Genomic DNA, 12,827 nt, shown 5'->3' with positions numbered 1-12,827 from the left:
GGTCTGGACCGATTTTTGCACAGCCCTACTCGTAAGTATAAAGTCATATATTTTGTCGATTTGTTCTAGTAATGGTAGTTAATTATCTACGAAGAACTTCGTACTACTAACCATTACTCGGTAAGTACTAAATCGCTAATTTTTGTACGTGCAGATAATAGAGGAGGATACGTTTAAATGTGTTTTATTCAAGCAACTATTGTTTGGATCTGGTTGACAATTGATGTCATAAATCATGATTAATTTTTAAGATAAATATTGGTAAATCCGTATGGAGTATTAATCATTTTTTATGATACTATCATGATTTTATCATATTGCTCAGGGATTATGGGCCAAATTTATACAGGTTTATATTTGGCCAAATGAAATTGGTTCTAAACCCGCACTTAAGGTTTATGACAATAATTTTTTTTTTTTTTTAAAAAAATATCGACTCTTACAATATTTAAAAAATAAAATTCAAATTTCTTAACCCAGAAACCAAACCAATTATCTTTTGTCTAGTATATCCAGAGCCGATCCCCATTGATATCAGATATCAACAAACATTGTTAATATCATGGCAGTGTTGTAAATAATAGGCAAAACTTATGAAAAGTACGTGAAAAGATGAGGTGGACTCCGTTGTGCCTATTTGTGGGTAAATCTAGGGAGGAGGAGAGAGAAACAATGCCCCCAAAGTGAAACGTGGTATCATTACCCACCTCTCTCCTTGCATGACTGACAATAAAGGAATGCACATCAATCTGATCAAACACTACAAGCGATGAATCTAAAACACTACCAATGGTGGCTTTGCCGCCAAATTAAACGATAACCCTAAGTTCCTAAGTAAGAAGGAGTAATTTAGGGTATAATTAACCCCAAAGGGTAGGTGTTAAACTCCTCCATTGTTTCCACCATTAAAGATGAGCTTTCATTGCTTCGCCATTAAAGATGAACTTTTCATTATCCATTGAAAGCAACCATAAGAATTTGCCTTGGTTGAAGGCGAAGTGACGATGATAATGGGGTTCAAAATACGGGAATGAGCTAAAATCTTTGTTCTTACAATTTTACCCATCACTAACATAGTTAAAATGACCGCAACACCCCTATATTAACTTGTATTTTCTCATCTAGGTGTCTAGGTTTAATACAATCCACTTCGCTCTATTTTTTCGATCCGAACCGATTTTTGAACGCTCTAGCAGTCTAGCCTAGAGACAACTTTTTGTTGGAATAAAAATATAAAATGAAATTGAATTTATAAAACCCTAACCCCTTTCTTGCTTAAGCCCCCTCTTTCTTCTTCCTCCTTCCCGCAGTCCTCTTTCTCTCTCTTCTTCTCCAAACATGCCGAAATCCAAAAGAAATCGCGCAGGTATTCTCTTCCTCCTTCTCTCATTAGCCTTACATTCGTATTTTTCCCTATTTATTATGTTCTTCTGTTAATTTTTATTATAATTTTCAATGTATTAAGAATTTCTATGTACTGCTATACTGTGAAGAAACAGAAGAATTATAGCTCACTCTTTCATCTGATATAATTTATGCAATTGTTAGTTCTACCAGCTGTAGTTATTTCATCTTTTTTTCTATATTTTGTTTTCAATTTTTGTATGATTTTTGGTGTTTTTAATCAGTGAATCGTATAATTTTATGTTTTTGTAATTGTTCAATATTTGATTTTGGGTTGTTTAGATTATTATCTTTAATTTTGAAGTGGGTCAGAGTGTGATTACTGAGACAATGATGGGTTTTTTGTGAATTTGAATTTGAAATTAAATTGAAAATGCAGTGACCTTATCAAAGACAAAGAAGAAGGGAAGAGAGCATAAGGAGGTGATTGTTAACTCAATAAGGGATGCAGCAGAGAAGTTCCCCTCTGTTTATGTCTTCGCTTTCGAGAACATGAGGAATCTTAAATTCAAACAGTTCAGAGATTCTATCAAGTCCTCCGGCAGGTGATTATGATTGGAAACCGCCTTTTTTCCATATGAGTGCTTGTTATGAAGTCCGATGATACTTTATTTTGATGTTTGACATATTTAGGGGTGAAAGATTGAATTTTTGATACATATTATGTACTGTACTTAATGCTTGAGTGGTCTTTTCAATGGTTATGCTGTGTAATGATCACAGTTGAATGAGCATTGTAGGCGTGTAGTAGGGACTAATTGACATGGTTGTGGAATTGGTTAAATTACAATGTGTAGCTAGGTTTCTTAATCTAATTCATCAATATCATGCGAAGCAATTTTACTTCTATGAGTCATGCTTCTTGCTGGTGATTCTATGTGTTGGTTATGACTCATGATGATTAAATTGTGCCACTCACAATTTCAGATTCTTTCTTGGATCAAACAAAGTCATGCAGATTGCTTTAGGTCGTTCTGCTTCTGATGAGATTAAACCTGGTCTTCATAAAATTTCAAAGGTAATGATCTGCTTATTATTTGTCTAATTTACATTTCTTGGTCAGTTTATGATCTCGTTTCATTTCTTCTTTGTTTGCTTCCTGTTTTTGCAGTTTTTGCGTGGAGAGACAGGCCTTTTCTTTACAGACATGTCAGAGGAAGAGGTCAAAAAGTATGCATGAGAAATTGTTCTAAAGTTATCTCTGTCATTGTTTATTACTTTTGCATTGCATGTCTCTATTAATGCAATATTTAGCAGACAAGCTGATTTTCTTTCCCTTTTGTTCGGGTGATAAAAGACTGTCTAACGATGGGCTGGATTTTAATTTATTTCTGTAAATCTGCAAGGGATTTTTGCTTCAATGTTTGCATTGGGTAGCAATTGAAAGTAGTACGCGGCTTACTAAAATTATGGTGCCAATGCTCCTCTAAATGTTGCTTTTGTGGCTTCGTCTGCAGAATATTTGAAGAGTTTGAAGTTTTTGATTTTGCAAGGACAGGATGTCTCGCTACTGAGAAGGTTAGTTTGTATTTTGTATATAGTAACCGTTTCTCAGTTTTTAGTTTGTTCTGCCGCATTGGTGGGTCATGTATATGCAAATGATATTATTTAATAATTTTGAGGCTATAAGTCTTCTGTGCATCATTCATCATTTTTGTGGTCTAGCTCTTGGATATTTGTATATAACTTGGAACTTGAATCGAAAGTTCATTGCCGTATGTTTGTCTGTTTAATTGGACAAGTGATGTATCTTACAGGTGGAGCTTAAAGAAGGACCTTTGACTGAGTTCAGCCATGAGATGGAGCCCTTTCTACGCAAGCAAGGGATGCCTGTGCGATTAAACAAAGGTCTGCAATTTTAATTGTTCAGGATCTCTGTCACATCCCCAAATAAATTTCAAAGGGAAAAAGAAATTGTGAACAATTAATTGGGTTTTTATTGTCATGGCAGGTGTAATAGAGCTTATTTCAGATTTTGTTGTTTGTGAAGAAGGGAATCCTTTGTCTCCCGAATCATCTCGTATCTTGGTTAGTGTCACAACTTCCTGCTCTACTGTCTCTACTACAGTACTATCTATACATTGTGTACGGTGTTGACTCTGTTGAGTGAAGAAATACTGTTAGATATATTGTAATGAATGTCAGTCTTACTTTTATTTAGTGTGCTTAAGAGAGCCTCAGAATAGCTTTATACGAAAGAAAATATTCTAGCAAACCCACACCCGTGGAAATAACGATTAACAAAAGATTTTTTTGATGCGAAGCTCTTATAGGTAGAGTGAGCTGGGGTCTTTTTAGGGAGTTGACTAGCTGAGGTTTGAGATTGATTTGGACCCCCCCTTTTTAAAGGAAATTTCCAATGAATTATCTTGGTACCCATGCATCGCATCTGAACATTTTCTGCTCTGCTTACATGTACGTCTTTTAGGAGTGCTCTCTTTTTGGCAATCCTAAGGGGGGAGGCTGGAGGGGGCTGGGATTTAAATTGACATGTTCCAATTTGTGCCTTGTCATGTGTCCCACTCGATTAGAACTTATTGGTGGATGTTGATGATGTGGCACAAATATAGATCAATTGTTCATGAAACATAGATTGGACTCATTATAGGAATGAGAAGATAGTGGGTGTTTGGACCATGCGATGCTATTTTGTGGTTATAGTTGCTGGATTATATTATACGCTAGGTTGAATTGTGTTGCAAGAATTGCTATTGTTGAGACCGTGTTACTTTCTTGCCATATAACTCATTGAACTTTTTTGTTTGCAGCGTCTACTTGGAGTGAAGATGACTTCATTCAAGCTTCATCTGATCTGTAGTTTGAGAGGTGATGATTTTGAGGTGTATAGAGAAGGGTTGGAAGAATCTGACGTCGAGTCTTCTTAAAGATATAGCGAATTTTGGTGTGAGACTGTTCTTTTTGGTAGATGAAACTTAGATAGGAGATATAGGATCTTCCCCTGGTGTTTCTGTACTTCAAATGTTCAGTTTTTGCTGTCCTTGGGACATGGGGAGCTGGGAGCCAAATATGAAAGTCAATTTATTACAGAATTTGATTGTAATCGGTCTTTAAGTACTCGGTGTGTAGTATGTTGTGATGAACAAGAAATTTTGATGAGGTAGAGCAACACTAATGCTAAAATTATTAGTTATTACTCCTTTTTGTTGCGAAATTGAAAGCTTGATAACTCTTCTTCAGTTCTCATACGTTGATTCATGACCAATTCAACAATGCCATGATTCATGAACCTAAAATCAAAGAATGAGAGCATATGACAGACAAGTTAGACTTAATCAAAAGTTATTGTAAGAAACAAGCTTCAGACTCAAAGCTCATAAGTCATAACCATCCATAATTACACAAAAAGAAAACCTTAACCATAAATAAATTAATAAACTACCTACTCTATAAATCAATGACTTTTTTCATCGACAATAACTTATACTTCACTAGCTTTGCTAATCATGGTGATGACAATCTTGACTATTGAATATGGAAATGGTTGATATTCTAATCACGGTGATGCCAATCTTGACTATTGAATATGGAAATGGTTGATTTTTTAAGATATAGGTATACTAAAACAATTCTTATTGCACGGGTATTACCTATTAATAAAACTAATTGTGTAAAAAGTTTAAATGCTGCTGCGAAATCTTTATTCTCCGAGTCGTAATATACCGATATACTACGTATGTCACTCAATAGCTCAATGCATCCGGATCATATTATGTTGCTCGGTGCACCTCAGTCATAGTCCGTAATTCTATATCAAACCAAGAAATTATTCCTTCAAAACACCAAGGAGAAAAAACAGTTATTTCGACAGATTTTGTGCCTTCTCCTGCTCCTGAGCTTCCTCTCTTCCCTCCAATTAAACTTTCTCTCTCTTCAACTAATTTCTCTCTCCTAAATTTTCTCAAAAACCCTAATTCCCCAATTTGTCCCTCTTTCAAATTCTTACCACCATGCATACATTAGGCCAAATTCCCACCATTTCTCCAATCAAAACTTCGTTCAAATCCCTAATTTCTCGAAAATTTCCCGCCCAATCATCGTCGTTGAAGTTTTTAATTAAAATTGGAGGTGATTTTAATGGTGGTTTGAAGGCTGTTGCGGCGGATACTAAGGCTGTGGATTCTCGCCCTTTCATTGTCATTGATAATTATGATAGCTTCACTTATAATCTTTGCCAGGTTTGTTTTATTTGATTTTGCAGTTTCTAAAGTTGATTGTTGATTGAGATAGTTTTATTTTTTTGCATGTTTTTGTGTGAATTTATTTCTGCTGATTTTCATATAATATCACCTAATTTGATGAAAATATATTTGCTTGTGACATACTAATGATGAATGTACCTTATAAGCGGGAATTTGGGTTGATTGATGCATTGGGGATTAGAGCATGTTATATAAAGTGAGGATTATTTGATTTTAGAGGTTTGAGTTTCATGATTTTTGAATTTGTTGCCTATTTCTGCCTTGCTGGTATGTATATACTACTTCCGTTTATGTCAAATCGTTGCAAATAATATGAAATGGATGTAGTATATATTTTGAGCTTAGAAGGTCAGTTAGTAGTTATATATTGCATTGGAGGTGGCGGATTCGTTGAGGATGAAGACGAGGAGGGGGGGGGGGGTGTCATGGCTGGATAATTAGCTAGGGAGAAAAGGGTATTTTTTTAAGCAGCTAATGTACAAGATTCAGCTATTGAATCATTTGTGATGGACATTCAGCAAAATTCCAAAATTGTAGAGAGTATATAGTCCATAGTGCATCATGGAGTTTGGAAATTGGTTGATACAAATTACAAAATGGTTGCATGACTTGCATCTATAAATACTAACGACAAATGTGGATATTCTTTAACTAAATTGAGTCAAGAAGCAACAATAATATGGGAATCAAATAAAAATACAAAATTTTGTTGTATTTTCTTCATATGGCAGTGTGGAATTTGGAAATTGGTTGATACAATATGGTGGCACGTGTAGATCAGTAGGTAGTAACGGAAAATACGGTTGGTTTTGCTTGTCAGATTTTGCTTGTCAGATATCTATTTAAATCTAGTTGAGAAGCTACAAAACGTTTGACAGTAAATGAAATAATAAAATTAGGTGTTTATAGTCCAAAGTACACCATGGCATTTAGAAGTTGGTTGATAGTTATTGCGTCACTCACAACTCATCAACCTCGTGTTAGGAATTATCATTATTAATTGCCAGTTGGATTCCAGATATCTGGTGTATGTCTTGGGTTCAATCTCACATGTCTTTCTCATAGAGTTTGAAATGTCCAACCATCATATTAATGTTTTTGTGTCCTTTTATAGCTATGGAATTCGAGCTGTAGTCTGGTAATACACGGTGCTTTACCCATTTGACTCAGTTGGGTCACGTGTGCATCCTAATTACATAAATTTTTTACCCGGGGGGGGGGGGGGGGGGTTGAGTTTTAGTGAGAACAAGAGTGTAAGTCTTGGGGCATGTATAATTGTTTAGGGGGTTGTAATGATGAGAACAGGACATTAGAAATCCTCTTCAATGAAAATAGGAAGTCGCATGGATATTGATTTTCAATTATAGTATCAAGATTTGTTCAATCATGGAAAGGTGTTGATTACTAAGTTTTGAGCTACAGCTACTAGCCTGGTGTTGATGTAATGTAATGGTCGCAGGTTTTACAAATTTGAAGGGTCAAAATTTATAACTTTGTTTGTTTTAGTAATAAGATAATGGTAACAAGCATGGATTGTTTCCCTTTTCTTAGAGCTTTTATACTCTTTATGAATAGTGAACTTTAGTTGGAGGAATAGTTATCACTTCCTATCCTAACCTGATGGTCTTGGGTTTGATGCTTGTCCCACATTCCCACCAGGTGGGGCTCGCCCCCCCCCCCCCCCCCCCCCCCCCCCCCCCTCCCTTTCCTCCCCTTTCCCCTCTTGATTGGGCCGCCTTCATGCCTTAAACTAATGGTCATGGGTTTATTGCTCATCCCACTAGGTGGGGGTTTCCCCCTTCTTCTTTTCTTGGTTTGGTCACTTTACCTTGTCCATATAGACTCTTCATGAATAAGGCTGATGTCTTGTGATTTCAGTCATAGTTACGTTTTGCAAAAGTAAAAATATTCACCTTTGATGCCAGAGAAATCTACCTTTTGAAATCTTTATTTTTCCAAACTCTGGTGTGGATATTGCAAGAGTATACTCCAAGCTTCCTTCTTTGTGTTCTCATACAAATTGGATTGACGATCTAAGTAGCCTTCTGACATAGTTGCTTTATCTGAATATTGTATCCGTGTATCTGAGCTTTAAGTTTCAGACTTTGAAGATTGGTTTAAAGTTACTGCAGAAACAGACATTTAAGTTGCTGGTTACAAGAAAGCTATTTTCTAACTTTAAATATTATGTTGTTTTCATTTTCAAGTATGTGGGAGAGTTAGGTACGAATTTCGAGGTATACAGAAATGACGAGATCTCTGTGGAAGATTTGAAAAGGTAAGGTGGGAGAAGAGTGGTTGAGTTTATTTATTTTTGTTATGTTAATTTGTTGCTTGCAAGTGTGTCTGAAGTTTTAAGCATTGGATTAAATTTTTTTTTCTTCAATTAGATGAAAGTTAATTTATGCTGTTCAAACTGTCGTACCAGGAAAAATCCAAGGGGAATCCTTATATCTCCGGGTCCAGGTGAGAGCTTTTTTGCTCTTTTATTTATTTGTTTATTTTTTTAAATTTTTTTTTTTTAAAAATCTATGTACAATATGTCCATTTTGATTGGAGTAATTTTTTTTTTGTTATTTTGCTTTTTCATGGTAATGGACTATCTTTAAATGGATCATATAGTTTGGCTACATTCCTTATTATTACAGAGCTACCAACACTCAGTGTGTGTTTAATCATGAAGCAGTCTCTCAATATCTCAGGTTTACAATATATCTGCCAAGGGTGGAGTCCTTTCAGATGCATAGCAGTGATGTTGGGTGTGGACTTGATACAAGTCCCACATCCTTTATTTTTTTCCCCAATAGATTAGTGGAAGTGAAAGAAATCTTGACCTTAAGATTACAATTGGAAATTGTGAAGGTTGGGTAAAAGGGGGTGGGGGGTATATGATCTCATTTTCCTGGTAGAAGATCCGAACCTAACATGTTATCTGGGACTTCGTATCTTGATAGTTTTGAACTGTTTGCATAGAAATCTGCAAAATTAAAAAGAAGATGAGAACAGTAAGTAAGAGAGACAGACAAATTGAAGCCTTGGAATTCACAAATGAGGGAGTTCAGCCTCAAGCTTTTTACTCAAAATCATCTCTGATATTTTTTTGGCTGAATCTTTGTGAACAGGTTAATGTTTTTTTGGCTGCAGAAACTCTTAGGAGGTAAGGATTGCAACATCTTAGGAGAACAGAGAAAAAAAATTTATTTGATTTTATTATTTATAAACTTAGAGTATGTCAATTGGTTAATTGGGTTCAAATGTTGGATAAATAGACATATTCTTTTTAGAAGTGTCTCCTCATAGACATCCAATCGTTGTCCTACTCTAGTTTCCTTTTTCAAGTTAGTGATGGGGCTGAGTACTAGGATCCTAAGTTTGACAGGGGTTTGAAAATCCAATGACTACTTAAAAGTGATGAAGTTCATGTACATGGATAGAATGTATCAGTGTATCACATCATCATCTGAGTTTTGGACAACAACTCTTGTTTGAGGAGTAGAATTTTTATATGCTTTAGATACTTCTGACATTTTGTACTTCTTTCTGTCTTCTGAAACCTAAAAATTCTGTTTATTTTTGATTGAAAGATGAAGTCCAAGTGCTTGGTTGAAGGGTTGGTCGATTCATGAATGTATATGTGACTATATGATTGCTGATGTTTACTATTGTTGTCCTTGTTAACGATGTTAATTGTTGTTGCCCTTGTTAATAAAATGCTCATGCATTTCCATTGAAAGGTACACCACAAGACTCAGGAATCTCTTTAGCTCTTGTTTTGGAATTGGGACCCACTGTACCAATATTTGGTGTTTGTATGGGCCTGCAGTGCATTGGAGAGGCTTTTGGAGGTAAAAATTCACTTTTGTTTCTCAATTGGCTTAGAGGGTCTTTTATACTGTAAATTGGAATATTAGATGATGCTGCTTCACATTCTGCTTAAACTTCTCTGTCTACCTATGCTGCTGCCAGTATTGCTGTTATAAAGTGTCATTAATTTATTCTTTCAGGCAATTGTTTTCTTGGCTCGTAACAACTGTAATTTAGTATAAGCATTAGGAGGTTTTCATTGTGTTTAAACATAATTATGCAGGTAAGGGGTGTACTCACATTGTGATATGTAAATTACAAATTCTAAAGAGGTCAAAACATATCTAGCTGGACTTACATTATTCTTACTTTTTATAGAGGATGAGCATGTAATGAGGTTATAATGCTCTAATCAAGAGTCCAGAGCTCATGATGTGAAGTTTTGAAACTTAGATGCTGTTTTAACTTTTACCGGTGATGTTAAAAGAATATACTGGAGTTACCAGTACTGAATGAAATGCTTGAATTATTGTGAATTTTTGTGATTCGAAGAAAGGTATACCTGCAATTAAAAGGAATGTACTTGTATTAGTGGGGAAAGGGACTTCATGGCTTTGAGTGCCATCATGTGTTTATCATCTAAATTTGAATTTATTTATGGAGTCAATAAAGGAATCGACTTATCATTCATACATTATTGAATGGGAAAAATAAAGCTATATTACTCGTAAAGAATTACAGCCCAGACTTATGTACAAAATATATTAATGCATGGAGTGTTTACTGCAGTTTCATCTTACTTGTTGACTGTTTCTGATGTATCCATTCCAAGTGTGTATTTGTCGCTTGCAGAGCCATTTTTCTTCTGATAAGTCATGTTACCATAATAATTTTACAGGGAAGGTTGTGCGTTCCCCATATGGAGTTGTGCATGGGAAAAGCTCACCTGTGTACTATGATGAGAAGGGAAGCAATGGCTTGTTTACAGGTTTACCCAAGTAAGTGCTTTGTTGTGTATTATTATGATCAAAGTCTAGATGTGGAGTAATGCATCAAAATATAGAGGTGCTACACTGCTACAAGTGATCCAATTATGGAGTAGTAATTGATCTATATAGCAAGATTTAATCATGCAGGTGATTTGTAGTGCTCTTTTTATTTTAATTTTTTTTTATTAAGATTTACAGCTATGGTTTTTTTTTTTTTTTTTTTTTTTTTTTGGGTGGTAGTATAAGGTGTTTGTTGAACTATAAAATTCTTTTTTAGCTTACCTGCTGAAGAGGAGCCTTGTTTCATTGTCATTGATAGAAGTTAAGCTATGTTAGGTTATTTTGTAGGTCGACTTCTGTTTAAGTGTTTCAGCATGCTAACCTTCTTCTGTCACTGAAGTATGCTAGGTTAAGGAAAGGAGCCTCCTACTATTGCTCTTCTTATCTGCATCCTGCCACCAAGTCTGTAGGATAGTTTAAAGTGCTAACTTGATAAACATCATCGGTTTAATAAAGGGTTTTGTATGAAAACTAGGTTTTTCTTTTTCTAAAGAAGAAAAGAAAAACAAATAGTTCTAGCTGTGAAATGAAGATAGCTATGTTTTATACATCCGTTAACTTGCATGTTTCCGACCTTCTACTGTATATTCCACACTTTAATGATGGAAATTTCTCTATGTTACAGCCCCTTTACTGCTGCTAGATATCATAGCCTTGTAATTACCAGAGATAACTTTCCTGATGAGCTTGAAATTACTGCATGGACCGAGGATGGGTTGGTCATGGCTGCTCACCATAAAGAATACAAAAATTTACAGGTAAAAACTTGTCTACAGCTCTATGCCATCTTCTACCCCTATTACCCCCACTCCCAACACTCAAAAAGGAAAGATCTTTAAGGGAAGGAGAAAAAAAAAAAAAAAGTTTTGTCCCCATTCAGAAAGGAAGGCCAATAAGTTCAGTTCACTTTGAGACATGCATACTGGAACAAGTCATGGCCTCACATTTTGTAGTTTGAGGATGTTGATGTCTCAATTTTTTGAGCAATTTTTTTCTTGGGCTTCCTGTTGAATTAGTTTTAAATGATTCATTTGTTATCCAAGTCTATCGCTTTGTTCATCTACAATTATTGATTATGGTATATTGAAACTGGAGGTTGAAGAGTGTTGACACAGGAGATATGGGAACAGTTCTTACTAATCAAATAATTTTGTTTTTCTGAAAGAAACAGGTGTGAGTTTGTCATTTTGATCATTGCAATCAAAGATATGCTAATATGCACTAGAAAGAATGAATAAACATATGCTGGTCCCATTCTTTGTATAAAGGGGTCTCTTGGTAACTTCCATGGTTTTTGTGAGAGGCATTTTTGTGTTGGCAGCTTGCCCTTTTAGTTGTGCATGGTTTCTTTTCGGAATTGTCTCATTAACACCTTTTTCATATCCAATTTTCAGGGAGTCCAGTTTCATCCTGAAAGTGTTCTCACTCCAGAAGGTAAAGGGATAATTAAGAATTTCATCAAAATGATCGAGAATAATTGAACAAATGAATTGCTTTGGAAGCTTTCAAAGTGATTTTTTTTTTATTGTTGTTAATTTTTGAATTAGGTTTACTTGGCAACAAGATCAATTTAATCTCTATTGAAACAATAGAATCAGATCTTGTTGTAGCTATTTAAGAAAACAGATTTGCTACAATTGTGTAATTATTGTATCAAGTCAAAGGATATATGTTCAAAAACACCTTTCAATCCCCTCCATATTGGAGGAAATGTCTTTTATCTCTTCAAGACCAGAAGGTTGTGAACTCCTGAACTCAAATTTCAGAATAAAAACTCAAGCTATGTAATAATATGATGGGGTTGACTGTTGCCCGATGATTGACAGTCGAAAATACGAATAAGAATGAAGTCACCTTTCTGGCAGCTCAAACCTCTGCAGATTCGAGCTGTAATGAACGAAAGTAGCTTTCGTTGAGTTTATATTACTGTATGGCCTTATTTTTAGACATGAAAATGAAGTGTGTTGAAAAAAGTTCATGCAAAGTTTGTCTTGGTTCACAAAAGTCATTATCATTTGACCTGTAAAACAATCTAAATTCACCTGCCTTTGGATTTATTGTTTAGGAAAGAGAATGATGGGATTCAACCTGTTTTTTACTCTTATATTTGATGATGCGCACTCTTTTTCTCATGTGTGATTTCGTGCAAGTTTTGGAAATGATTGACTTTAAACTTTCTCCTGTAGTAACTATAATGCTGGTCTTGACATTTACTCTATCTAGTAAAGACAGTAGATGATTAAACTCAAATATTATTAAGTTTCTCAATCTTTACGCAATTTGGATAATTGATGCAAAATAGATTGGATCAAGATTTCAACAAACTCGAGCACAGTTCATCATCAAGAAC

The 12,827-nt window shown here is 35.1% G+C and overlaps 2 protein-coding genes across 2 annotated transcripts; both read left to right on the top strand.

Moving 5' to 3' along the window:
* Window positions 1–1,238: 1,238 nt before the first annotated feature.
* Window positions 1,239–4,562, top strand: LOC145582590 (uncharacterized). Its single transcript, XM_081639568.1, has 8 exons — window positions 1,239–1,366; window positions 1,784–1,949; window positions 2,332–2,422; window positions 2,516–2,574; window positions 2,862–2,922; window positions 3,162–3,252; window positions 3,356–3,432; window positions 4,173–4,562. The coding sequence occupies exons 1-8, from the start codon at window positions 1,339–1,341 to the stop codon at window positions 4,287–4,289; spliced, it is 690 nt and encodes a 229-aa protein (XP_081495694.1). The 5' UTR covers window positions 1,239–1,338; the 3' UTR covers window positions 4,290–4,562.
* A 540-nt stretch (window positions 4,563–5,102) lies between these two features.
* LOC145582589 (anthranilate synthase beta subunit 1, chloroplastic-like) lies at window positions 5,103–12,203 on the top strand. The gene is made up of 7 exons (XM_081639566.1): window positions 5,103–5,600; window positions 7,832–7,902; window positions 8,053–8,090; window positions 9,359–9,469; window positions 10,327–10,426; window positions 11,103–11,235; window positions 11,872–12,203. The coding sequence occupies exons 1-7, from the start codon at window positions 5,373–5,375 to the stop codon at window positions 11,956–11,958; spliced, it is 768 nt and encodes a 255-aa protein (XP_081495692.1). The 5' UTR covers window positions 5,103–5,372; the 3' UTR covers window positions 11,959–12,203.
* Window positions 12,204–12,827: the final 624 nt, after the last annotated feature.

Source organism: Chenopodium album, chromosome 15 (assembly GCF_948465745.1).
Source record: "Chenopodium album chromosome 15, dcCheAlbu1.1, whole genome shotgun sequence".
Lineage (NCBI taxonomy): Eukaryota > Viridiplantae > Streptophyta > Magnoliopsida > Caryophyllales > Amaranthaceae > Chenopodium > Chenopodium album.
The sequence above is the reverse complement of the archived record's forward strand: the minus strand, read 5'-3'. Positions and strand labels throughout refer to the sequence as shown.